General features: G+C 35.8%; 1 protein-coding gene and 1 pseudogene across 3 annotated transcripts in view; one reads left to right on the forward strand and one right to left on the reverse strand.

Annotated features, from left to right (window-relative positions):
- The window catches only part of FSTL5 (follistatin like 5), an 875,401-nt gene that overhangs the window by 741,408 nt on the left and 107,009 nt on the right, over positions 1–26,984 (reverse strand). For 2 of the 3 annotated variants that reach the window (XM_070385610.1, XM_070385609.1), the window contains exon 2: positions 25,958–25,988. In XM_070385610.1, the coding sequence (XP_070241711.1) occupies positions 25,958–25,988 (31 nt within the window). Of the gene's footprint in view, positions 1–25,957; positions 25,992–26,984 lie in introns of all 3 variants that reach the window. The other variant, XM_070385608.1, reaches the window with a different exon arrangement.
- LOC138991569 (small nucleolar RNA SNORA72) lies at positions 26,834–26,948 on the forward strand (annotated as a pseudogene).

Genomic DNA, 26,984 nt, shown 5'->3' on the forward strand with positions numbered 1-26,984 from the left:
AGTTTTTAAAAACCTAGATGGAGAGGGTGGACATTCTCTCCATTCTTACGCTCTAGTAAATCTCACTTCAAATCAGTTTATGCAGGTTCCTGTGTAGTTACCCCATATGAGTTTCTCCTGCTGTGATTTTGATCATAGGGCCTGTGGTGCACAGACCACACACCAGATGGGTTGAATGCTATCATCCTGTAGATTATCTGCCAGCTTGTTCTTTCCAGAATGACCAGACAATAGCATGACTCTCTACGACATCTTTCAATCTCTATTTGACCTTATTCTTGTTTTATTTTTCCCCCCAGATCAATTCACTGAAGGTTCAGAGCCCTAAAATGAAAGTGAAACTTTTTCTCTAACAAACAGTCTCCTGATATTTTCAATCTATTACATCATATTAAAATCATTATAAAAGATATCAGTTACTGAAGACATAACCATATAAAGGGGAAGTTGTGTTGAACATGCAGGAGAGGCACTGAGATGCAATATATAATTTCCATGGTCATTTTGAAGAGCAGTTTGAAACAGGAAAATCTTAGAATATCTGTACCAGCAGTGTGCTGAAAGCCACCTGGTTTTCTGCAATTTTTAAGTGTTTGTTTATTTTCAGATTTCAAACAGCCCACTTACTAAGTCAGCATCACTGGCTCAACAGAGGATGGGGTCAGCAAGAACTGCAGAATATGTTAGAGAAGAGACAATGGTGGATGACACTTTAATATATAAAGATTTGAAAAGTTCATGAAATTCAAGTTTTTCAAAACATGGCTGTATCTCATATAAAACCATTGTTTTTCTAAACAAAATCCCTTTTCTTAGCTTCTCCTAATACAAATCTGCCTACTCATTGTAGCTTCCTTAAGTGGTATTTTCCAGCTCATCACACTCACTCAAGCAATATTGACGGAGGCGAGGCATCTGGGTTCCTCTCTTGAGCCCCTGGCTTTGGAGAATGCTCTGGAGCACTCTCAACTAAAGTTCAAACAAAGGTCTCTTGCTACCCTTTGGGCCTTTTGCAGGGTGATTTGTCTCCAGGATTCCTTAACCATGACCTTGATCTTGCATCCTGGACCTGCCCAGGGCAGACTGCTTGTCTTGTTTTTCTTAATTTTCTAAAGAGGTAAACAAGTGGAATGGTCATGCAGGTAGGTGTGAGAGAAGAGAAGTGTGTGCGTAGTGGGTGAAGTGTTCTATTTGCACTGTTGGTTCAGGACCCAAAAATGTTAGAATTCAGCCTGCTTTAGTTGAGTTCAGTTCAGTTCAGTTCAGTTCAGTCGCTCAGTCGTGTCCGACTCTTTGCGACCTCATGAATCGCAGCACGCCAGGCCTCCCTGTCCATCACCAACTCTGGGAGTTCACTCAAACTCACATCCATCAAGTCAGTGATGCCATCCAGCCATCTCATCCTCTGTCGTCCCCTTCTCCTCCTGCCCCCAATCCCTCCCAGCATCAGAGTCTTTTCCAATGAGTCAACTCTTCGCATGAGGTGGCCAAAGTATTGGAGTTTCAGCTTTAGCATCATTCCTTCCAATGAACACCCAGGACTGATCTCTCTTAGAATGGACTGGTTGGATCTCCTTGCCGTCCAAGGGACTCTCAAGAGTCTTCTCCTAAACCACAGTTCAAAAACATCAATTCTTCGGCGTTCAGCCTTCTTCACAGTCCAACTCTCACATCCATACATGACCACTGGAAAAACCATAGCCTTTACTAGACAGACCTTTGTTGAAAAAGTAATGTCTCTGCTTTTCAATATGCTGTCTAGGCTGGTCATAACTTTCCTTCCAAGGAATAAGTGTCTTTTAATTTCATGGCTGCAATCAACATCTGCAGTGATTTTGGAGCCCCCAAAAATAAAGTCTGACACTGTTTCCCCTGTTTCCCCATCTATTTCCCATGAAGTGATGGGACCAGATGCCATGATCTTAGTTTTCTGAATGTTGAGCTTTAAGTCAACTTTTTCACTCTCCTCTTTCAATTTCATCAAGAGGCTCTTTAGTTCCTCTTCACTTTCTGCCGTAAGGGTGGTGTTATCTGCATATCTGAGATTATTGATATTTCTCCCCACAATCTTGATTCCTGCTTGTGCTTCTTCCAGCCCAGCATTTCTCATGATGTACTCTGCATATAAATAAGCAGGGTGACAATAAACAGCCTTGATGTACTCCTTTTCCTATTTGGAACCAGTCTGTTGTTCCATGTCCAGTTCTAACTGTTGCTTCCTGACCTGCATATAGGTTTCTCAAGAGGCAGGTAGGTGGTCTGGTATTCCCATCTCTTTCAGAGTTTTCCACAGTTTATTGTGATCCACACAAAGTGTTTATATCTTGAGAAAGACCAAAACTCTAATTCAGAAAGATACATCTACTGCTATGTTCATAACAGCAGTATTTATCACAGCCAAGACATGAAAACAACCTAAGTCTCCATCAACAGATGAATAAATAAAAAGATGGGGTACAAATATACAGTGGAGTGTTAGCCACAAAAATAATGAAATATCGTTATTTGCAGAAACATAAATGGCCTTAGAGATCATCATACTAAGTGAAGTAAGTTAGACAAAGACAAGTATCATAAAATCATTTATCCAAACTTACCTGAAAATATGAAATTATTTACAAAACACATATAGGTTCACAAACATAGAAATAAATACAGATTCGCAGACACAGAAAACAAATTTATGGTTACCAAAGGAGAGACAGAGAGAAAACGGATAAATTAGAATTTTGGGATTAACAAATGTACACTATTATATATAAAATAGATAAACAGCAAGACCTAGTCTATATCACAGGGAACTATACAATAACCTATAATGGAAAAGAATCTGAAAAAGGATGGGTAGAAATAGACTAAATAGTTCATCATGCTGCTGCTGCTGCTGCTAAATCGCTTCAGTCATGTCTGACTCTGTGCAACCCCATAGAGGGCAGCCTAAATGCTTTTATGTGAAAGTATACTGACATTTGTAACTGAATGTATTTTCTAGTGCATTCATCACTTATTCACAGATATTTTCTGAATTAATTTTATGAAGAGCACACTGTCAGGGTATTAAGAGAAATATAAATCTGGGTAAGTCCTGAATTTAACCATAAAGAAACTAGTACTGTGTGTGTGTGTGTGTGTGTGTGTGTGATAATACATAATAGCTTTTCTAAAAGTGAGAAGTGATTTAATTTTATATTTTTATTTATCTATGTCGGTATAAAGATATATGAGTTGATTTTAAATGTATTTTATTTACAAATAAGCTTAGAGAAATTACTGCAAATTACATATGATATTTAATATTATATATAATATGAACATATGTATGTGTACATATCTACCTGTGCTTATAAACTGTAATTTGATTTATATTTAATAACTGTTAATTGAATACCTATGAGATCCCAGGTAATATGCTAAGTACTTTTCACATATATTATTAGACTCATTATCTTATTCAGCCCTACCAGTAAAAGCCTTTTAAAAAATCCCAAATTATAAGTGAGAAAATGTAAAGAGAAATAAAAAAATATGGAATTTAAAGAGATTTATTTTGCTTGAATAAATAACACTGCATATTGATCTCTTAATTAACCAGGGTCATGGGAAACAAGTCTTATGGATAAACTCAAACTGTGGGTAAAACTAATTACTTAAATTATTGAAAGTACAGATTTAAAACACATCTTTTTAGTCAAAATTAATCCAGTATTTAGAAAAATAAATGATTATGTTCAGGGTTGTGAATAATACTATTGCTCCTTACAACAGATATTTTCTGCTCCCACTCAAGGTGACTCATATAGTTCTTAAACAATTCTCCAAAACTTAGTTCATATGGCAAATCACTCAATAAATTATAACAATAGTATTTCAGCCAACAGTTATTGAGTATTAACTATGTGCTGAAACTGTTCCAAAAACTTCTATAAGCAATCATAGCTAATGCTCACAGCAAAACAAGTGTGTGCTATTGGTTGTCTGTCATTTAGAGCCAAGAAGGTCGAGGCTTAGGATGATGAGGTGGCTTGTCTGCAGTCTCATGACAAATGAATGCCCAAGCCAGGATCCAACCCATGCATCTGACTCTTGATCACACAACACATTGATCTGATTCTGCTTAACCAGGCAGAAGAGGATTAAGTCACTCCACACTCAATTTAAACAAAAATAACTCAAAGAACAAACAAAAAAGCATTTCAAATAAAAACTGTGTTTTTTCAACACATGTATATCATGTGCTTTTTGCTGATTGACCCAAATGACTATCACTTTATTAGACTTCTCATAAGAGATAATTTAATATCTTATTTAATATTTTAATTTTATTTATTTTTAATTAAATTTTAAGTAAATAAAATTAATCTTTCATTTGTTTAAATCACAGAACAATTTTTTTTTTAGTGTGTGGTAAAATTTAAACTTCTTCTCCTATCTAGTTCAATCGCTTACATTTATTATTGGCTATAAAGCACTAGGATTTGACATCTAAATAACCTATCTATTCAATTTTTGAAGGGATAGGGCTTTTCCATCTTACAGTGGACACAATGTAGCTTATATTGATTACTCTGCAGTTTCAGACGATGAACACATTCTCAGATTTAGACTTATTACACATTTAGAAGGATGCTTAAGGATAATTGTAAGAATGACAATCTTAAGTTAAAGCAGTGAAATTATTAAGGGTTTCCCTGGTGGCTCAGATGGTAAGGAATCTGCCTGCAATTCACAAGACTCAGGTTCTATCCTTGGGTCGGGAAGATCCCCTGGAGAAGGAAATGTTTATCCACTACAGTATTCTTGCCTGAAGAATTCCGTGGACAAAGGAGCCTGCTGGCTCCAGTCCATGGGTTAGCAAATAGTTAGAAAGATGTTTAAGGATAATTGTTAAGAAGGACAATCTAAGTAGAACCAGTGGGCTTACTTTAAATGAATCTTTAAGTACTTATCAGCTGTATAATTTTCAACAGTTATTTAACTTTCAAGATTCATTTCTCTTACATATATACTTGTGTCTACTTCTCAGGGCCTTTTGATAGAAATAACAAGCTAAAGAAATCAATATATAAATAGATATGTGGTACATGGTAAGAGATTGATATGTATTAGCTCTCCTAAAGTTTTACAACAAATGCAACAAAACAAACAAAATACAAAAATACACAAAACAAAATACACAACAAAAATACACAAACAAAACAAATGGCATCCATGATAATATTATACTATTGATATTAATATTATTTACATAAATCTTATATATTAATGTTATTGTATTAATGATGTTATTTACATAAAATTTATGTTATATCATCTATCACATAAGTCAGCTAATTTATAATGTATATTATTTATATTGTACAAATTAACATTTCATATTGGGTGTATGTTCAGTTGTGTCTGACTCTTTGGGACCTCATGGACTGTAGGCCACCAGGCTCCTTTATGCATGGAATTATTCAGGCAAGATTATTGGAATGGGTTGCCATTTCCTATCCAGGGGATCTTCCCAACTCAGGAGGTAGAAAGAAAAGAAAGTGAAGTCACTCAGTCGTGTCCAACTATTTGCGACCCCATGGACTGTTGCCTACCAGGCTTCTCCGTCCATGGGATTTTCCAGGCAAGAGTACTGGAGTGGGTTATTCTTTCCATCCCCAGGGGATCTTCCCGACCCAGGAACTGAACCCAGGTTTCCTGCATTGCAGGCAGATACTTTAACCTCTGAGTCACCAGGGATTCTTTACCACTGAACCACCTGGGAAGCCCTTAGGAATGTGAGACATGATCTAAAAATACCTGAGCTTATAATAAATTTTAACAGATATTCTAAATGTCTGTAAAGTTTCAAAGTGGACAAGAGTAAAGTTCTGATCAAGGAGTTAAAACTTGACAAACAGCTGAAATGGTGTTATGTTCTGAATTTTTGTGACCCCTTCCAAACTCATATGCTGAAATTCTAACCCCTAGTGGAATGAGATAGCATTAGGAGGTGGGGAGTTAGTTGCTCTGTAGTGTCTGACTCTTTACAACCCCATGGACTTATAGCCCAAGAGGCTGCTCTACCCATGGAATTCTCCAGGCAAAAATACTGGAGTGAGTAGCCATTCCCTTCTCCAGGAGATCTTCCTGACTGCAGGATAGAAACTGTGTCTCCTGCATTGCAGGCAGGTTCCTTACCATCTGAGCCAGGAGGGAAGCCCAAAGTGAAAGGGTTAGTCACAGTCATGTCTGACCCTTTGTGAGCCCTCAATGACTGTAGCCTGCAAGGCTCCTCTGTCCATGGAATTCTCCAGGCAAGAATACTGGACTGGGTAGCTGTTCATTAATATTATATTAATTAATTAATATAATATTATATAAAATTATATATAATATCCTCCATACTAAGACTTTTTCAGGAGAAACTTAAAACACTTTTATTAAAATTAATGGGATATTAATGTTTGATCAGTGATCTTTTGATGTTCCAACCACCTTGTCTTTGTCACAAAAACTTCTATATACCTCAACTCCTTCTTTACCTCTTTCAGGCAGTCTCACAGAGCTATCTGAGAAGCTGTGTCCCAGGCTTTAGTCCTCAGAGTGCCTGCCCCAAAATCATAACTCTAAACTATTAGATGGTATATCTTTTTTTTTAAGTCAATAGACTTTCACATTGATCAAGATGCTTTGAACAGGCACTAGAATCTATGTTAATTTAAGTTAAATATATATAAGAAAGGGTATAGAAAATTGCTCACAGATCTAAAGAAAAAGATTGTATAATAAACTGTTAAAAATAACTTTTTAGAATCCACATAGAACTGAAATATTAAAAGGTTATTTCCTTTACCATATAGACTAACCATATAGGGAAGATATTACTCTAGCTTGTTGCTGTTCAGTTGCTAAATCATGTCTGACTGTTTGCAATCACATGGACTGCAGAATGCCAGGCTTCCCTGCCCTTCACTATCTCCCAGAGTTTGCTCAAATTCATGTTCATTGAGTTGGTGATGCTATCAAACCCTCTCATCCTCTGTCGTCCCCTTCTCCTCTTGCCCTCAATCTTTCCCAGCATCAGGGTCTTTTCCAAAGACTCAGTTCTTTGCATCAGGTGGCCAAAGTATTGAAGTTCAGCCTCAGCCATCAGTCAGTCCTTCCAAAGAATGTTTAGGATTGATTTCAAATAGGATTGACTGGTTTGATCTCTTTGTTGTCAAAGGGATCCTCATGAGTCTTCTTCAGTACCTTAGCTGCTGGGTTCAGAACTACACTGCCTTTGCCATTATCTGTAAAAGGAAAATTTATTTTCCCCCAAATGTGTTTATTTTCCAACAAGAATCTCATAAAATGTCATACTTGCCTGAATCTGATCATAGAAACCTCAAACATATCCAGAAGCCTAACTGTAAGGGAATCTGGGAAATGTACCTTTTCGTTTACTAGACTCTGTTAAAAAAAACCTATAGAAAGAAAGCATGCTATTGGGTGCTGAGTGAGCCAATTTACAGTATTCAGCACAAAGTGGTTGCAAACATTTGAGCAACAAAGGCATACACAAACACTTCCAAAAGAAGAGTACTGAAAGTTTTTACAGAAATAGGTGCATATATAAAGACACTGATGTATAGATCAGTCTTATGGACTCTGTGGGAGAAGGAGAGGGTGGGGAGATTTGGGAGAATGGCATTGAAAAATGTAAAATATCATGTATGAAACGAGTCACCAGTCCAGGTTCAATGCACGATACTGGATGCTTGGGGCTGGTGCACTGGGACAATCCAGAGGGATGGTATGGGGAGGGAGGAGGGAGGAGGGTTCAGGATGGGGAGCATGGATATACCTGTGGCGGATTCATTTCAATGTTTGGCAAAACTAATACAATATTGTAAAAGTTTAAAAATAAAATAAAATTAAAAAAATAATAAAATAAAATAACTGCTTAAAAAAAAAAAAAAAAATAAAAAATTTATGAATTCACATATACCAAAATGTTAAATTGATGGTCATTTTTATATAGATAGATTGCAATAAAATTTACCCTCTTGTTAGTATATAATATTCTTCTGAGGATTATATAAGATAATATATGAAGTGTTTAGCAGAAAACTTGGCAATAAAGTACTTATAAATATTAGTTAGTCATATATGCATATGTATATATTACAGATATACATATAAACAGGCATCAAGATAAAGCAACTGAAGTACATTCCATAGGAACATAGGGCCTGACACTATTAATAATTACACAGAAATTGTGAATTACTATAATTATTATTTTTAACATTCTGTTAGGGAAATTAAGTCTTGTGTAGGCTTCAGAGACAAAGCAGACCAGGCCTCTGACCTTGCTTCTTACCTGCCTGGATGCTGCCCTGACTGTGAGTGACCTCTTGTGAGTACAAGCCTTGCTGCACCATGACAGAGGGGGATCTTGAAATGGTTGAGTTCCTGAAGGGACTCTGGTCAACCAAGTCCCAGGATTAGCAATATTCTAAGTTTTACTCAACAAAACAAACAGCATTAATGTGAAACTAGAGTTGCAATTTGCTCACAGATTGATGGCTATGTCAATTTGTGTCCTGGGATTATAAGCAGGAAACTGCTCACCAATGGAGCAGATGCTCTGCCTGGGACCTTTTCCCAATTGGAACTCCAGATGTGCTGTGTCACAGGACTTCCCAGCACTGTTTGAGTCTGGTACTTGGTCAAAACCCGATTTGGTGGTGTATTCTCTGCTGTTTCAATTTTTCTTTTCTTTTGCATTAGTATATGAAAAGTAAGCTAGATAAATCTCTAATAAATATTGGTATTATTTATTTGCATATAATAAGCGGCTTATTTTGTTATCAAATCCCTTGAATCTGAGACAAAAGTGAAAACGTTCTGCAAAACACATTCTGAATTTGTTTGACTTTTAAAATAACCACACATTAATATTGTGGAGAGAAAAATGATATTTGCATTTCTCTATGCATCTGTTTGGGCTTCCCAGGTGGCTCAATGGGTAAAGAATCAGCATGTAATGCAGGAAACACAGGTTGGGAAGATCCTCTGGAGGAGGGCATGACAACCCACTCTAGTATTCTTGCCTGGAGAATCCCAAGGACAGATTAGCCTTGCAGGCTCCAGTCCATGGGGTCTCAAAGAGTCAGACATGACTGAAGCAACTTAGCACGTACAGACAGGCATGCATCTATTTACATTCACTTGCACCCCAGAGGGTAACCAAAAGAAAATAAAATGGTAACAAAAGAACTACACCCTGAATGATGATGGTGATTGTGGTGTTGGCATTTATAAAGAAATCTGAGTGTTGAAGAATGGATGCTTTCGAACTATGGTGTCAGAGAAGACTCTTGAGAGTCCTTTGGACTGCACAGAAATACAACCAGTCCATCCTAAAGGAAATCATCCTGAATATTCATTGGAAGCATTGATGCTGAAGCTGAAACTCCAATACTTTGGCTACTTGATGAGAAGAACTGACTCATTTGAAAAGACACTGATTCTGGGAAAGATTGATGGCTGGAGGAGAAGGGAATGACAGAGGATGAAATGGTTGGATAGCATTACCTACTCAATGGACATGAGTTTGAGTAATCTCCGGAAGTTGGTGATGGACAGGGAAGCCTGGCATGCTGTAGTCCATGGAGTCACAAAGAGTCAGACCCAGCTGATCGACTGAACTGACTGACTGACTGATGAAGTAGGTTTCCTGCGACCCTACTGCTCTAAGTGCTCTTAAAGACAATTCACTACTGGTCTTGCATTTCTGCATGTCTTGAAAGAAGAAATACTGACTATATTCTACTCCAGACTTTTCTTTTCAGGGATTTTGTATAGTCAGTATTTTTAGAAAATAGAAAGAGAAACTCTCTTTGGAAATAGGAGAAGGATACTTACTTGTCAAGTGTAACAAAAGGTCTCTCTACAGCCTGATGTCAAGTGTGTTTCCTATCCATTATAAAATATTTGAGTTTCCTGAGCTGGGCCGGCAGAGGGAGTGGTCTGCTTCTATAACGCAAACCATTGTGTATACAGGCATCATGCCTTCTTCTTGTCCTGGGAACCAGCACAAGTGTTGGTACTCTGACTACTGCTATGGCTGTGAGAAAGAAACAGCCTCTGACAAGGGAGCCTCCTGTCTTTTTCCAGAATCCAGAAAACCTTGAGGCTCACTTGTAGGTTTTGGAGAGTGTAGAATCTCATACTCATTTTGATAAGTGCTCTATACATAATAACTTGTTTAATCATCAATACAAACCTATCAAGAAGGAACCATCATTATCCACATTTACAGGTGGGGAGATTAGTCCACCAAGGTCAGGTCATTTTTCATAGTGGTAGACTCGGGATTGAAACTTTCTCAGGGTCTAGGGTCAGAGTGTTAAACCACCGAGCAAAACTGATTTTAGAATCATCATGCTGTTGGTTCTCAGGTTTTGGTTCTGTTTGTTGAAAGGGAAAAAAATGGAATCATAACTTCATAAAATGGAAGAAAAACTTGCCACTTGTCAAATTAGAAAACTGCTTAGCTCGTATCCAATATTTCTCAACGCTGTACTTATTAATCAACATCAGCCTTCTGTCTATCCTGGACAATCTCATCATACTAGCATTATTCCTGCCATCCAATTTGCTATTGATATTTTCCTAGTTTGAAATTACTTTATGAATCCACTCCTCTCTGTACTGATTTCTCCTTTGCTTCTCATGAGCCTCAATTGATATGTAAACATGCATAATTCACTAAGACCTGGAGTACTGTGTCTCATTCTTCACCTTTCTTCCCCTCAGCTGTTCTTCTAAGACAAGATCTTCTCTCCCTATAAAAAGATGGGTCTCCATTCCTAGACTGCCCCTTAATACTCTGCACCTTACACCCATGCTTGTAAGCAATCTGGCCTTTTCTTACAAAGAATCCATCACCTTTTTTTTGTTAACTGCATTTATCTGTCCTAGGTCGTATCTCCCAAACTCAGGCCAGCATCACTTGCTTCAAAATTTTATCCTTAATTTCCCTTGCACCTGACTGTGTTTCATAAATGTTTAAATTCATAAATACTTATTGAAATAATATTCATTGTCAAATGCAGCTGAACTTATGTCTTCTTTTCTAAATTCTTTAGGCAGGTTAACATTACCATAAACTTTGTGACCTAAAGCAACACGTTCTAAATGAAGCAATAGTTAACTTATAGATCAGTGGGTTAAAAATCAGTGGGCTTTTAAAAATTTCTAATAGATTTTTTTTCACACTTAGTATAATCCATTAAGATATTACATTAATACTTTTAGAGAATAATACTTTACTTTCTAAAGAATAATCTACTATATAAGTTACATTATATACATGTTTATCTTTAAAGCTCCATTCCATGGAGCTGAATACCTTATGGTAGGAACCAGATAAATATTACATGACACCTAGAGATTATTTTATAGCAGTAGACCAGATGTCTCAAATATGAAGACCCTGTGGATTATAGTTTAGAATTGTGTAAAAAAAATGATGCAAAGTAAATTTAATGTGTCTGGACCTCTCATCTTAGCATTTCATGCAACTGAATTGAAGCTTATTTTTTTCATATATGTGTCTACCATTATTGGAAAAAATGATTATAGACATTTCAAACCATTGAAGTAAAAACTCACATAAATCAAGAGCTTTTCATTCCATTCAAAAGGTTCTATACTTAACCCTATTTATCCTTAAAACAGCACTATGTGGTATATTATACATACATTACAGGTAAGAAAAGGAGATTAAGAGTCCTTAAGTGGGGGCTAAATAATTGAGCTGAAGTATGCTGAGCCTAAACTCCATGATATATCCTGAAATGTACTATATAAATCAATGCTTCTCAGAATGTGTTTCTCGTAACTCTAGTCTTCAAATGATAACAGCCATTACTGACTGACAGCTGGCTGATGGGGAAAAAGAGATCCTTGGTGTAATACAATGAAAATGCTTAATAAAACAAGGTAAGCATCACTAAATATTAAGTAAAAATTTCACAATATAACATTGCATTTGTGAAAAGAGGTTTTTTTCCTGTTTTCCAGTGTTCAGTGGATGAGGAATTCATTCACCGGTTTAAGAAACAATAATAGTAATTATAGTAGAATGATATGCATTACTTTACAGAGAAAACATTTACATCTTTTATCTAAGTAATTATTATTAAATATATAATGAGTTAAAAGGGGTTTCCCTGATGGCTCAGTGGTAAAGAATCTACCTGCCAATACAGAAGCAGAAGGGCAATCCTGGGTCAGGAAGATCCCCTGGAGAAGGAAATGGCAACCCACTCCAATATTCTTGCTTCAGAAATTCCATGGAAGAGTCTGGTGGGCTACAGTCCCAAAAAGGTCAGACAGAACTAATTAAATAAACAATAGCAAGTGAATTAAAACTATGAAATACAGCTTTACGATATTTAGAAGGGCTATTATTTGGTGCTTGACATAATATGTACAACTCCAAATTAACTAATCCGTCACAGAAAAAAGAAAATATGTGTAATTTGTCTCATAGAAGTCACTGAGTATAATATCATAGAGTTATAAATTATTTTTAAATAACACATATATCCTTCATAATTCAAAAATTCAAGCAACTTTGTTGTTATATGGTCTCTAAATCATGTCTGACTCTTTGCTACCCCATTGACTGCAGTACATCAGGCTCCTGCTACCCCACTGACTGCAGTACATCAGGCTCCTCTGTCCTCCACAATCTCCCAGAGTTCACCCAAATTAATTTCCATTGAGTCGGTGATGCTATCTATCCCATCCTCTGCTGCCTATTTCTCCTTTTGTTTTCATCTTCCCCAGCATCAGGGTCATTTCCAATGAGTCTACTTTGGCATTAGATGGTCAAAGTATTGGAGTGTCAGCTTCAGCATCAGTCCTTCCAAAGAATACTCAGGGTTGATTTCCTTTAAGATTGACTGGTTTGACATGAATCCGCTACAGGTGTACATCTGTTCCCCATTCTGAACCCCCCAATGTATGGCAAAACCAATACAATATTGTAAACTAATTAGCCTCTAAAAAAATAAAGTAATTAATTTTTTAAAAAAAGATTGAGTGGTTTGATCTCCTTGCTGTCCAAGGAACTCTCAATAGTCTTCTTCAGAACCACAATTCAAATATATCAATTCTTTAATGTTCAGCCTTCGTTATGGTCCAACTCTCACATCCATACATGGCTACTGAAGAAAACTAGCTTTGACTATAGTGGCCTTTGTCAGCAAAGTGATGTCTCTGCTTTTTAATACACTGTCAAAGTTTGTTATAGTTTTTATTCCAAGGAGGAATCATATTTTAATTGCATGACTACAGTCAACATCTGCAGCGATTTAGGAGCCCAAGAAAATTAAATGTCTTTGCTTCCACTTTCCCCCCCTCCACCTGACCTGCATCTTGAGAAACCTATATGCAGGTTAGGAAGCAACAGTTAGAACTGGGCATGGAACAACAGACTGGTTCCAAATAGGAAAGGGAGAACGTCAAGGCTGTATATTGTCACCCTGCTTATTTAACTTATATGCAGAGTACATCATGAGAAACTCTGGGCTGGAAGAAGCACAAGCTGGAATCAAGATTGCCAGGAGAAATATCAATAACCTCAGATATGCAGATGACACCACCCTTATGGCAGAAAGTGAAGAGAAACTAAAAAGCCTCTTGATGAAAGTGAAAGAGGAGAGTGAAAAGTTGGCTTAAAGCTCAACATTCAGAAAACGAAGATCATGGCATCTGGTCCCATCACTTCATGGGAAATAGATGGGGAAACAGTGTCAGACTTTATTTTTGGGGGCTCCAAAATCACAGCAGATGGTGATCGCAGCCATGAAATTAAGAGACACTGACTCCTTGGAAGGAAAATTATGACCAATCTAGATAGCATATTGAAAAGCAGAGACATTACTTTGCCAACAAAGGTCCACCTAGTCAAGGCTATGGTTTTTCCAGTAGTCATGTATGGATGTGAGAGTTGGACTGTGAAGAAAGCTGAGCGCCGAAGAACTGATGCTTTTGAACTGTGGTGCTGAGAAGACTCTTGGGAGTCCCTTGGATTGCAAGGAGATCCAATCAGTCCATTCTAAAGGAGATCAGTCCTGGGTGTCCATTGGAAGGACTGATGCCAAAGCTGAAACTCCAATACTTTGGCCACCTCATGCGAAGAGTTGACTCATTGGAAAAGACTCTGATGCTGGGAGGGATTGGGGGCAGGAGGAGAAGGGGATGACAGAGGATGCTGGATGGCATCACTGACTCAATGGACATGGGTTTGGGTGAACTCTGGGAGTTGGTGATGGACAGGGAGGCCTGGCATGCTGCAATTCATGGGGTCGCAAAGAGTCAGACAAGACTGAGCAACTGAACTGAACCTAACTGAATTGATCAGACCAGATGTCATGATCTTAGTTTTCTGAATGTTGAATTTTAAGCCACTTTCCTCTTTCATCCTCCTCTCTTCTTTCACCCTCATCAAAAGGCTCTTTAGTTCTTCATTTTCTGCCATTAGAGTTCTATCATTTGCATATCTGAGGTTTTTGATACTCATCTGGCAATCTTGATATCAGCTTGTGATGCATCCAGCCTGACATTTCATATGCTATGCTCTTCATATAAGTTAAATAAACAGGGTGACTATATAAATCCTTGTCATACTCCTTTGTCAGTTTGAAACCAGTCAGTTGTTTCATTAGATTCTAACAGTTGTTTCTTTACCCACATAAATGTTTCTCATGAGACATGTTAGGTGGTCTGGTATTCCCATCTTTTTAAGAATTTTCTACGGTTTATTGTGATCCACACAGTCAAACGCTGTAGTGTAGTCAATGAAACAGATGATTTTCTGGAATTCCCTTGCTTTCTTTATGATACAATGAATGTTGGCAATTCGGTCTCTTACTCCTCTGTCTTTTCAAAAACCAGCTTGTACATTTGGAAGTTCTCTGTTCATGTCCTGCTGAAGCCTAGCTTGAAGAATTTTGAGCATAACCTTACTAGCTTGTGAAATGAGTGCAATTGTACAGTGGTTTGAACATTCTGTGACATTCTCCTTCTCTGGGATTGTAATGAAAGTGATCTTTTCCAGTCCTCTGGCCACTTCTGAGTTTTCCAAATTTACTGACATATTGAGTGAAACACTTAAACATCATCATCTTTTAGGATTTTCAATAGCTCAGCTAGAATTCCATCACTTCCACCGGCTTTATTGATAGTAATGCTTCCTAAGGTCCACTTGACTTCACATTCCAGAGTGTCTGGTTCTAGATGAGTGACCACACCATTTTGGTTATCTGGGTCATTGAGACCTTTTTTGTACAATTTTCTATGTATTGTTGCTAGCTCTTCTTAATCTCTTCTGCTTCTGTTAAGTCCTAAATATTTCTATCCTTTTTCATGTCCATCCTTGCATGAACTATTCCCTTGATATCTTTAATTTTCTTGAAGAGATTTCCAGTCTTTCCCATTCTGTTGTTTTCATATATTTCTTTGCATTGCTCCTTTGAGGTCTTCTTATTTCTCCTTGCTATTCTCTTCACTTCCCATCACTTCCCATCACTTCCCATCACTTCATTGTTTAGTGGAAACAATGTCAGACTTTTTTTGCGGGGGTGGGGGTGGGGGAGGGTGGGCTCCAAAATCACTGCAGATGGTGATTGCAGCCATGAAATTAAAAGATGCTTACTCCTTGGAAAGAAAGTTATGACCAACCTAGATAGCATATTAAAAAGCAGAGACATAATTACTTTGCCAACAAAGGTCCGCAAAGAGTCGGACACGACTGAGCGACTGAATTGAACTGAACTGATTCTCTGGAACTCTTCATTCAGTCACCCAACTGAATGGATATCCTTCCCTTTCTCCCTTGCCTTTCATTTCCCTTGTTTTCTCAGCTATTTGTAAAGCCTCCTCAGACAACCACTTTGCCTTCTTTTATTTCTTTTTCTTTGGGATGGTTCTGGTCACTATCTCTTCTCTGATGTTATGAACTTCCATCCATAGTTCTTTATGCATTCTGTCTACCAGATTTAACTCCTTGAATCTACTTATCACCTCCATTGTACAATCATACAGGATCTAAGTCATACATGAATGGCTTAATGGTTTTCCTTACTTTCTTCAATTTAAGCCTGAATTTTGCTTCCCTAGTAGCTCAGAGGGTAAAGCATCTGCTTGCAACATGGGACACCCGGGTTCAATCCCTGGGCCGTGAAGATCCAGGAAATGGCAACCCACTCCAGTATTCCTGTCTGGAGAATCCCATGGATGGAGGAGCCCGGTAGGCTACAGTCCATGGGGTCGCAAAGAGTTGGACACGAATGAATGACTTCACTTTCTTTCTTTCTTTTCAATAAAAAGCTCATGCTATGAGCCACAGTCAGCTCCAGGTCTTGTTTTTGCTGAATGTATAGAGCTTCTCCATTTTCTGCTGCAAAGGATATAATCAATCTGATTTCAGTATTGACCATCTGGTGACGTACATGTGTAGAGTTTTTTTTTGTGTTGTGGGAAATGGTACTTGCTATGACCAATGAGTTCTCTTGATAAAAATCTGCTAGCCTTTGACCTGCTTCATTTTGTACTCCAAGGCCAAACTTGCCTAATACCCCGGGTATCTCTTGACTTTTTACTTTTGAATCATTCCAATCTCCTTTATGAAAAGGACATTTGAGGAGGGGGGGCATGGTGTTAGGTCTAGAAGGTCATGTAGGTCTTCATAGAGCCATTCAGCTTCAGCTTCTTCAGCATTACTTGTTCGGCATAGATTTGGATTGTTGTGATGTTGAATGGTTTACCTTGGAAACAAACTGAGATTGTTCCGTTGTTTTTGAGATTGCACCGAATTACTGCATTTCAGATGCTTTGGTTGACTGTGAGTATTACTCTATTTCTGATAAGGGATTCTTGCCCACAGTGGTCTATTTAGTGTACACCTGATTCAAATTTGCTGTCTCCATCCATTTTAGTTCACTGATACCTAAGATTCTGATATTCACTCTTGCCTTGAACATATCCGGTTTACCTTGATTCATGGACCTAACATTCTAGATTCCTATGCAACATTGTTATTTACAACATTGGACTTTATTTTCACCAGCAGGCATATACACAACTGAGCATTTTTTCTGCTTTGGACCATCTACTTAATTTTTCTGGGGCTATTAGTAATTGCCCTCCACTCATCCTAATAACACATTGGACACTTTCCAACCTGGGAGGGCTCATCTTCCGATGTCATATCTTTTTCCTTTTCATACTATTCATGGGATTCTCACAGCAAGGATCAGAGAAGGCAATGACAACTGACTCCAGTACTCTTGCCTGGAAAATCCCATGGGCAGAGGAGCTTGGTAGGCTGCCATCTATGGGGTCGCTAAGAGTTGGGCACGACTGAGCGACTTTACTTTCACTTTTCACTTTCATGCATTGGAGAAGGAAATGGCAACCCACTCCAGTATTCTTGCCTGGAGAATCCCAGGGGCAGAGGAGCCTGGTGGGCTGCCATCTAAGGGGTCGCACAGAGTCAGACATGACTGAAGCGACTTAGCAGCAGCAGCAGCAGCACAGCAAGAATTGGAGAAGGAAATGGCAACCCACTCCAGTATTCTTGCCGGGAAAATTCCATGGATGGAGGAGCCTGGTAGGCTACAGTCCATGGACTCGCAAAGAGTCGGACATGACTCAGCGACTTCACTTTCTTTCTTTCTTCCACAGCAAGAATATTGGAGTGGGCTGCCATTCCCTTCTCCAGTGGACCATGTCTTATAAGAACTCTTCACTCTGATCCATCCATCTCTGATGGCCCTGCAAGGGTTTGTCTCATAGCTCTTTGAGTTACGCAAGCCCCTTTGCCATGATAAGACTGGGATCCACGAAGGGAATCAAGCAACTTACCAACACTTAAATATTAATACATTAAATGTTATGTTAAGACCCTGGGTTATAAAGAAGAAATATATATTTTAAAGCCCAAGTATAATAAATACACTTTATTAAATAAAAGAAAATTTCCTGTTTCTCCTCTAGCAGGGGAGACAAAAACAAAAGGAAAAACTGATAGAACATATAGTTTTTCATTAGAAGATAAGATATTTTTCAGAAAAAAAAGTGATGTTCATATGACTGTTTTTGAACAGCTCTTTCATAAAGTCTAACCATTGCAAGTAAGCAAAGTTACTGTTTCACATTAAATAAATTAAGTCTTCAAGCACAGTTTGGTTACTATTAATTGTAATTTCTCAGAAAATGACTTTCAATTCTTTCAAATTGAAAGAATTTGGCATTTCTGTTTTGTTAAAAGTATAAAATAAGGATATTTTGTATTGGTGTTTGAAGGGAAGATCACTATTGGGATGTTACTTTGCAAGGAAAAGTAGTAATTTAAAAACCACGCAAAGAAAGGCCTAAACAATATTCATTTGATATCCTATGATGCATTAAATCATTATTTATAGTAAATAAATATAGTTATTGTGGGATGTTTTCCCATCATCAGACCTATTACACCTTGATTTCTTTTAAGTAGCATTGCTTCCTGGTGGACAAAATGCCCTCAAAATTAATCATCCTGAAACCAAAATAAATGACCCATTGAATAAGATGATTTATGAATATCCTTCAGAAAAACAGAGAATGTATGCAAAATGGAAAAGGAAAGATAATGTGTTTGGCATAATATAAACTGATTCTTGGCATAAATGAGAAACACAATCAGATATATTTTGAAGCTTCTCTTGGTTGATGAGAATGGCATCAATAGGTAAAGAAGGATATTTGTCTTCCTGCTGCTATGACAGGAGAACATGCATCAAGATCATCTAAAATTGGTTGAAGAACAGGGAATATTTGTGCATTATTGCTGGGAGTGCAAATTGGTTCAGCCATTATGGAAAAGGTACCTCAAAAAATCGAAAATGGAATTACAATATGATCCAGCAATTCTACTTCTGGGTATTACCCAAAAGAAATGAAAATAAGATATTAAAAACATATGTACTCTCATATTTATTGCAGCATATTCATAATAGCCAAGATATGGAAGTAATCTGAATCTAAACTTCCAGCTATATGATGAATAAATCCTTGGAATCTAATGTGTAGCATACTGACTAAAGTTAATAACACTATCATATATTGAGAGTTGCAAAGAGGCTAAGTCTTAATTATCTCACCATAAGACCTACAAAAAATTGTAATTATGAGAACTGGAAGATGTGCCAACAATTAAAAAATAAATTACATCTTTAAGTTTAAAAAGAGATCATCTAAAATTGGATCAAGTTGTTTAATGAACTTTTTTAAGAATGGAGGATGCATATTCATCCTGAGGGGAAAGTTACTACTTACATTGAAATCTTTACCACTAAAAAGTTATGTAAGAAGACAGTTTGAGGCATCATTTATATTACTTGTAGGGAGTATATTTCCAGTAATTTATTTTTCTTCTACAGAGTTACACATTAGAACTTAAATTGTTATGTTTGAAAGTTTGTCTAAGTATCAGTGACTATTTTATGTTTATAGTAACTTCCAGAATTTGCATCTATGTATTATCATTTTTGTTTCCAAACTCACTCACTTTAACATGAAAAATCACAAAATATCACCCACATAAAGAGATGTGATCACTGTTTTTAACAGTGAAAGATCTATTTCTATAGAGCAAATTTCAGCTAATGAAATCAGAAATTTTCTCAATGTGTTCACTATAATTAGAAATTACATTTTATTGATTCATTATGCAGCAATCAATTTGTATTTGTATTGTTAAGTTATATATAAAATGAAATGAATTAAAATATTTGAAGTGCTTATATTATTAAAGAGTTGCTAGTCAATCATACATTATTAAGTTCTGCATATATGACATTGATATATTGTTGCAAGGTAATCAATAATTATTCATGAGAATACACATTGCCTCCATTTAATTTCAAAAATGCATTTAAGAAAATAAATAGAGTGCAAAAGGAATTGATCTGATATAAAGCAATAGGTATAGCATAGTGAGTGTGATAGTCACTCAGTTGCATCCAACTCTGCAACCCTATGGACTGTAGTTTGCCAGGCTCCTCTGTCCATGGAATTCTCCAGCTAAGAATGCTGGAGTGGGTTATGTATAGAACTATTTTTCTTCACATTATTTTACAACATTTAATTTTTTTTAAGAATTATTGTCAGAAGAACACCTGTCTGGCATTTATACAGCATTGTCATTTGCCAAAAACAAATAAATAAATAAATCTATCCATCTTTCAGTTAGAGCCCTCTGGTGGCTCAGAGGGTAAAGCGTCTGCCTACAGTGCAGGAGACCCGGGTTCGATCCCTGGATTGGGAAGGTCCTCTGGAGAAGGAAATGGCAACCCACTCTAGTACTCTTGCCTGGAAAATTCCATGGACTGAGGAGCCTGGTGGGCTATAGTCCATGGGGTTGCAAAGAGTCGGACAGTTATCTTTCAGCTAAGTTGACAATTTTAGAGGTGAGTTTTCCTGTCTTTCGGTACGTGGACTTTCTAAGGCTTCTAACTATTGATTATGATTGACAAAACCCACAGGTTTCATAAATAGCTACAAATCATTATTTCCCTCAGCAATAGCTTTCTAAATTGAATATCAAAGAGCCTACTGTTAAGTATGTATCATATTGTAATCCATTAGAAATACAGTGACTCCGAACTTCAGGTAATTGCAAGAATCTCCATATCAGGTATTACTAATTGTGCTGGCTACATTTTGTTTCCTGAACATAAAGAAATGCAACAATTAGACAAAAGAGTCTTATTAAGGGCTCATGTATATGAATTATCACCTTACAATTGTACATGATATTTTCATTTGTTAATGTAATATATCCAATGGCCTTTATGAATAAGGATTTGAAGATCAGTCTCTCCATGCTCACTGTTCCTGACTAGCTACCTAAACTTGAAGAAGTTAGCTGACCTCAGGAACTCTGTGAGATTATTCTAATGAAGGGTATTTGGATATTTAGGAAATGTAAATTAAGAGTTTAGAATTTCAAACTCATAGCAACACCCCTTAGGCTCATTGAGAAATACATTCCTGTCTATTTCAGATTATATATTAGATAATTTTTAGTGTTTTCAGTTGCTAATTTTGTAATGTGGGAAATAAAGGAGAATCTGAACTCATGAGTGTTTAAAAATAAATAGAAAATAGTTTGTATGTGCATTTATCTGCATAAAGACTGCAGGCATCATTCTTTAATGGCATTTATTGTCCCAAATACACTCTTTTAATCAAATCAAGTATGGTCTTGACATAATGATTTCTGTTATTGCTCAATAGTGAAGAAGGTATGTACCATAGAAAGAGCAATTGTGCAGCTTACATTTTTCATATACACAAATGTATATGACATAATATTTGCCATACAGAACCTATTTAGAATCATAGACTTTTGCAGGATATGTTTTTTAATAGTATAATGACATTGTTCAACATCCTTATAGAAGTATAAGCCTTAGCCTTGAGACATGTAAAGGATTTTTTATGTCACATGTTATGTTATGGTAATATTTACCATAGAAGAGGAATTACCTCTGGAGGGTGTAAGTCACTTGTATTTAGTGACCAAGTTGGCATAATTCTTACATATGTCCCTTAAAATAGCACAGTTACATGTGCCATTTTCTATTTTTTTCTTGATGTTACAAAGTACTGAGCAGTTTTTATATAAATTAGCAGTAGGAAAAATATATGCACCATGACATTAAAGAAAATAATATGTGAATAAAAAATCCATATATATCAAGTTTATGAACATGGAAAAAACACTGAGAATAACAACATGCTAAATTTACCTACTGTACAATTGGGGTTTAGCTAAACAAGCTATGATCCCTTTTAATAGAATAAGAATGATAACATTGATCTGAATCACTTTGAATGTGATTTCTCAAAATGCAGACGTATTTGGATGATAATTCTTACAAATAATGTGTGGTTGAAGATTAAAATAATATATATAAAGAGATCAGCACAGTGTCTGACATCTGTTAGATACTTAACAAAAGACAGATATTAATAATATAACCTATAAATGATTATTAGGTAATTGACTTTAGTCCTCATTGCCCCCAAATGTTCAGTCTTAACAAAATATAAATAGCCATGAAAGGAGAACATGCTTTATTTTTAACACTTCTGAATGGAAGAGCCAAGACTATCCATGTGAGAATAGAGGAGGGAATATCTATGATAAAGACAATTGGATCATTTTGGTGAATGGACAAACATTCTTTTATCGACAGAAGAGAGTGAAGCCAGTGCTGAGGAGCATGCCACAGCATAACACACAAAACTGTCCACAGTGATTACATCCTTCTAACTGTAGTAAAACTTCAGTTTTACTTTGGAAAAGTAAAACCTCAATGAAGTTGACAGAGTTTCTAAGCTATTTCTAAAGCATAGTTGACTTAAATTTTCCTCAAAAACTATTAAAATACTCCCCTGAGAAATACTGGCAGATGATAATTGATTTGTTGTGATCTTTATAGAAGACATTACTTCTGGATCATATTTACAGAATTCTCATTGGGTTTTAATGCATAATGTGCTCTATTTTAACTCAGCTTTTAAGTCACTGAAGAACAGTGTGAAAAATTGTTTCCTGAAAAGTTTTGATCATTCTTTCAAACCCGTGGGGCTCTTTATTTCTCTGCTATATTCTTTAATGTAGCTGTAAAGAAGGACCTCTTACACAACTGGAAACCTCAAAATTGTGTACTGAATAGATTAATCTTTGTCTCATTTAACAACAGGCCATACACAGATGAAAATCAGTTGAGAATCTGTACTGACTATTGAACCAAGACACGTCTTGTCAGTTGAATTTCATTGAAATATAATTCTAGAGTTTGAAAATATGGATTAGTATGACTTTCCAAAATAATATTAGAATAAAAGCATGTGAATATCAAATAATCAATTAAAGATAGAATTGCAAGTTTCCAAGCATTTCAATATATGTATACACAGAAGAAATAGGAATTGTTTTTCATTGGATTTTCATTGCTATGTAAATTAATGTAATTTCAGGTCACTGATATCATGAGGTTGGGATTGGTGTTTCAAGCATAAACAGGCACCAAATGCAAGGAATTAAAAGATTAAAGACTGCATAATTCTTGGCAATGTAATAAACATGTTCCAGCAAATAAGATTAGCAATTAGTCAGGAAGTCCAGAGAATTACTAGTTGAGAAATGTTTACTAAGATCAAATGAGGCCATAGTCTACATTTCAAGTACTAGTGACCAAGAAAGGTACAGTATTTGATTTTCAGAATTTTGTTATCTAATAATGGGTAAGACATTGCTTTTGTGACTCAATATTTTTTGAGTCACAATGATTTTTAAATATTTTAAATGGCCATTCATAATTTCCAGTAAGATAATATTATAAGGTGATTCCAATAACTGTTTAAGAAAAAATGTAGAGTTCTTCTAAGTAGAGCTAGACAGCAAGTCTTGATGTAACTATATATCTCTGATTTATTTTACTTACAATTCAGTAGTCTAGCAGACATTATGTGAAGATTCTGAACCATGTGTTAGCCAATAACAATGACAGAAGTGACAAGCATCATCTTGAAATTTTTATTACATTATAAAAGAAAACATGTTCCCAGAAAATAGTTGAAAAAGCATAATTTCTACTACTTCAGATGATTTAATTTATGTACTCCAAGGCAATAAAGCATTGAAAGGAAAACTATACTGAATTTATTTCACCTATAATGGAATTATAAATATGATTTAAGGTTAATCTGAAACACTAGGCCCCTTTATAAGAAGGAAGATGTGCCATCAATATGCTTAAAATGCATGTATCACTTAAATTAACATCACATAGCACCTCTTGGAATAGAAATTTCCTTTTGCAACACAAAGTACAAAACTTTGAGTTAATATGAGTGTCTTGAGGATAAATCAATGTAATGAATTCAATTATAAAATAACAAGATATACCTAAGTTTGCTGAAAAAGAACACATTTTGGGAATCCCTGGAAAGGTAGTCTTACCTAATTCATTTGAACAAAATAAACATAGTAAAAATTGTTAAGTATGTCTTTTCATATTTTTCTGTAATATAAACACACAGATGATCAAACAAGAAAAAAATTGTGTAAATCAGTCAGTTGTGAGAAAATGCACAGAGGAGATTATATTTGGACTTAAGTAAGCAAAATTGGTAACATCAATCTAGCCACCCTCAAGAATGTAACTATCCTTTTATCATTTCAGAAATACATGTAATCTTTGTAACTTCTCCACAGTTATATTTTTTAAATTTATTTGTGTAAAACTCCAAAAAGCTCTAAAAAAATATTTTCCTATGCAAAATGGATGGAATAAAACATGACAGTTGTCAACATACACATGAAAAGTTGCACAGAATTAATAATTAATTAAATACAAATCAAAGCTACAATGACCTTACTCCAATCAGAACAGCAAACATTAAAAAGTCTACAAATAACAAATATTTCAAGGGTGTGGAGAAAATGGAAACTTCCTATACGGTTGGTGGGAATGTAATCTGGTGCAGCCACTATGGAAAACAGTATGGAGGTCAAAAAAATATAAATAAAGTTGATCTATGATCCAGCAATCCTACTGCTGGGCATATGGAGCATCATAATTCAAAGTGATACATGCACCCCTCTGTTAATAGCACTATTTGCAATTGCCAAGATATGGAAACAACCTAAATGTACATAGACAGATGAGTGGATAAACAGTATATATAACAAATATATATACTCGGCCATAAAGTGAATGAAATAAAGCTATTTCATTATTTGCCACAACATGGATGGACCTAGAGATTATCACGCTAGGTGAAGTAAGGTAGAGAAAGACAAATGTCATATGATATCACTTATATATGGAATCTAAAATATGACACAAATAAACCTATCTACAAAACTGAAACAGATCATGGTTACCAAGGCAAAGATGGATGGATAAATTAGGAGTTTGGGATTAATGGACTATCCCGAACTATAAACAAAATAGGCAAACAACAGGCTCCTACAGTGTGGCACAGGGAACCATATTCAATATCCTGTGATAAACTATATGGAAAAAAATGAAAAAGAATGTATACACACACACACGTATATGAAATCACTGCTATACAGCAGAAATTGGCACAATATTGTAAATCAACTATACTTCAATAAAATAAATAAATAACAGAGCACAATTGTGTTTTGCTCCATTGTCAGATTTGGGACTACTACACGTTGGGGAAGGAATAAGTGGCCAAGGATGCCCACAACATAAAATAAGAATGGACAGACCAAAAGGATTAAACCTGGAAAAATCTGTGAAATTTCTATCATTACAATCAGTAGAAGCACACACTAATGGAAACTTTTTGTTGATGTATAACAATCTACTTAGAATAATATTATCTCAATTAATGCATTTCAAATAAGATTCTCTTTGTGAGGTAAAGAAACTTCCTATGTCAGACTAAGACTGACTATGCCATAGAAAAAGTTATCACCAACTTCTTGCTCTTTCAGAGAAAATATAGTGAGATGGCAGTGACTAAATAGTTGGTTCTCCACAAAGCATAGTTTTAAAAGGATCATCTCCTAAATTATAGATGTAACAGAACACCTACTGTTATAGACAATGGTTGGTGGAGGAATTAAATGAAAATATCTCAGGGAATGAACAGAAAGTTGTGTTGAATTTTCCAAAAACACTGTATGAAGAAAGGAAACCTTGACAAACTTCAATTGCCTTGGAGAGTTCCCAAAGCTTTCACAATGACTTTAAAATCATGTTGAAAATTGTGAAGTTTTATTGTTTTTCTCATTTCAATTATACTTTCAAGGTAGCATCAATTTTTTTTCTTATATACTTACTCAACTGTATAAAACTATGATCTTAAAATTGTTACTCCTTACCTTTGATTCTTGAACGTTCTTGACTTTTTTCCTGCTGGAAATAAAACAAAAATAGTTCAAAGTTTGTAAGCATTTTATCAACAGTGTGAAATAAAGTAACACTTTAAAGTCTTGTCAAAATATTTCACTGTACATATATCCAAGAGTCATTGTAACATAATTCTCACTTTAAAGACACATGTCAAATCTTTCTTCAGAGCAGTAATCATACTTAGTGTACATAAATGTTTCTAAGAAACCAATACATTGCACAAATGATTTTATAAATAAATACTTAATGAATAATAAATACATTAGTGCATCTCCAAAATGTCTTCGTCCATTTTATTTAATCCCAACAGATCTTAAATCACATCTTCAGAATTTGCTATTAGTGTCTTTATGTTAATTCTATGCTTTTGGTGAGTAAAAATGTTTAATGGCAAGCAATGGAGAATTCACTAAAACACACACACACACAAAGATATTTCAAATGTCTTTCCTTCAGTTTAGCTTAAAATTGTTCCCTGTCTTGCTTCTCTGAGGCTAAAGTTGACAATAATTCTATTATTTATTCAAAGCTGCTTCAGTCAGACTGGTCTTTCAATTTGACATACACCTTATTAGTTACCAGGCAACCCCAGAAGAATTTGTTTGCTTTCGAGTTTTCAGGTAGAAATTGTGAACTCTACAACTTCTCGATTAATACTCAGGCAGTGTACTCTGCGTAAAGCTTTCAGGTTCTAAAACTAAAAATAATTTTAAAATATGTTTCTAACTAAAAGTCACACACAGATATGCAGAATTATATGAATGTCAATAAATTTTGATAGCATTTATAAACATAGTAAAAATATGAATAGTTATTTTGCTGCAAGTATTCATCCCAGAGTCAGATTGAGAATAAAAATGCATATTGACAACCTAAACATTCCCTTATATTAAGACCAGGCTTGTGTCCCCAGATCTAGTTCTTTACCTAGGTCTGGTTTTATAAATGCTGGTGATAAACCAGGTCTGATTCATATGATGCATCTTGTGTGGTAAG

Source organism: Bos mutus, chromosome 17 (genome assembly GCF_027580195.1).
Source record: "Bos mutus isolate GX-2022 chromosome 17, NWIPB_WYAK_1.1, whole genome shotgun sequence".
In the NCBI taxonomy this organism is placed as follows: Eukaryota; Metazoa; Chordata; class Mammalia; order Artiodactyla; family Bovidae; genus Bos; species Bos mutus.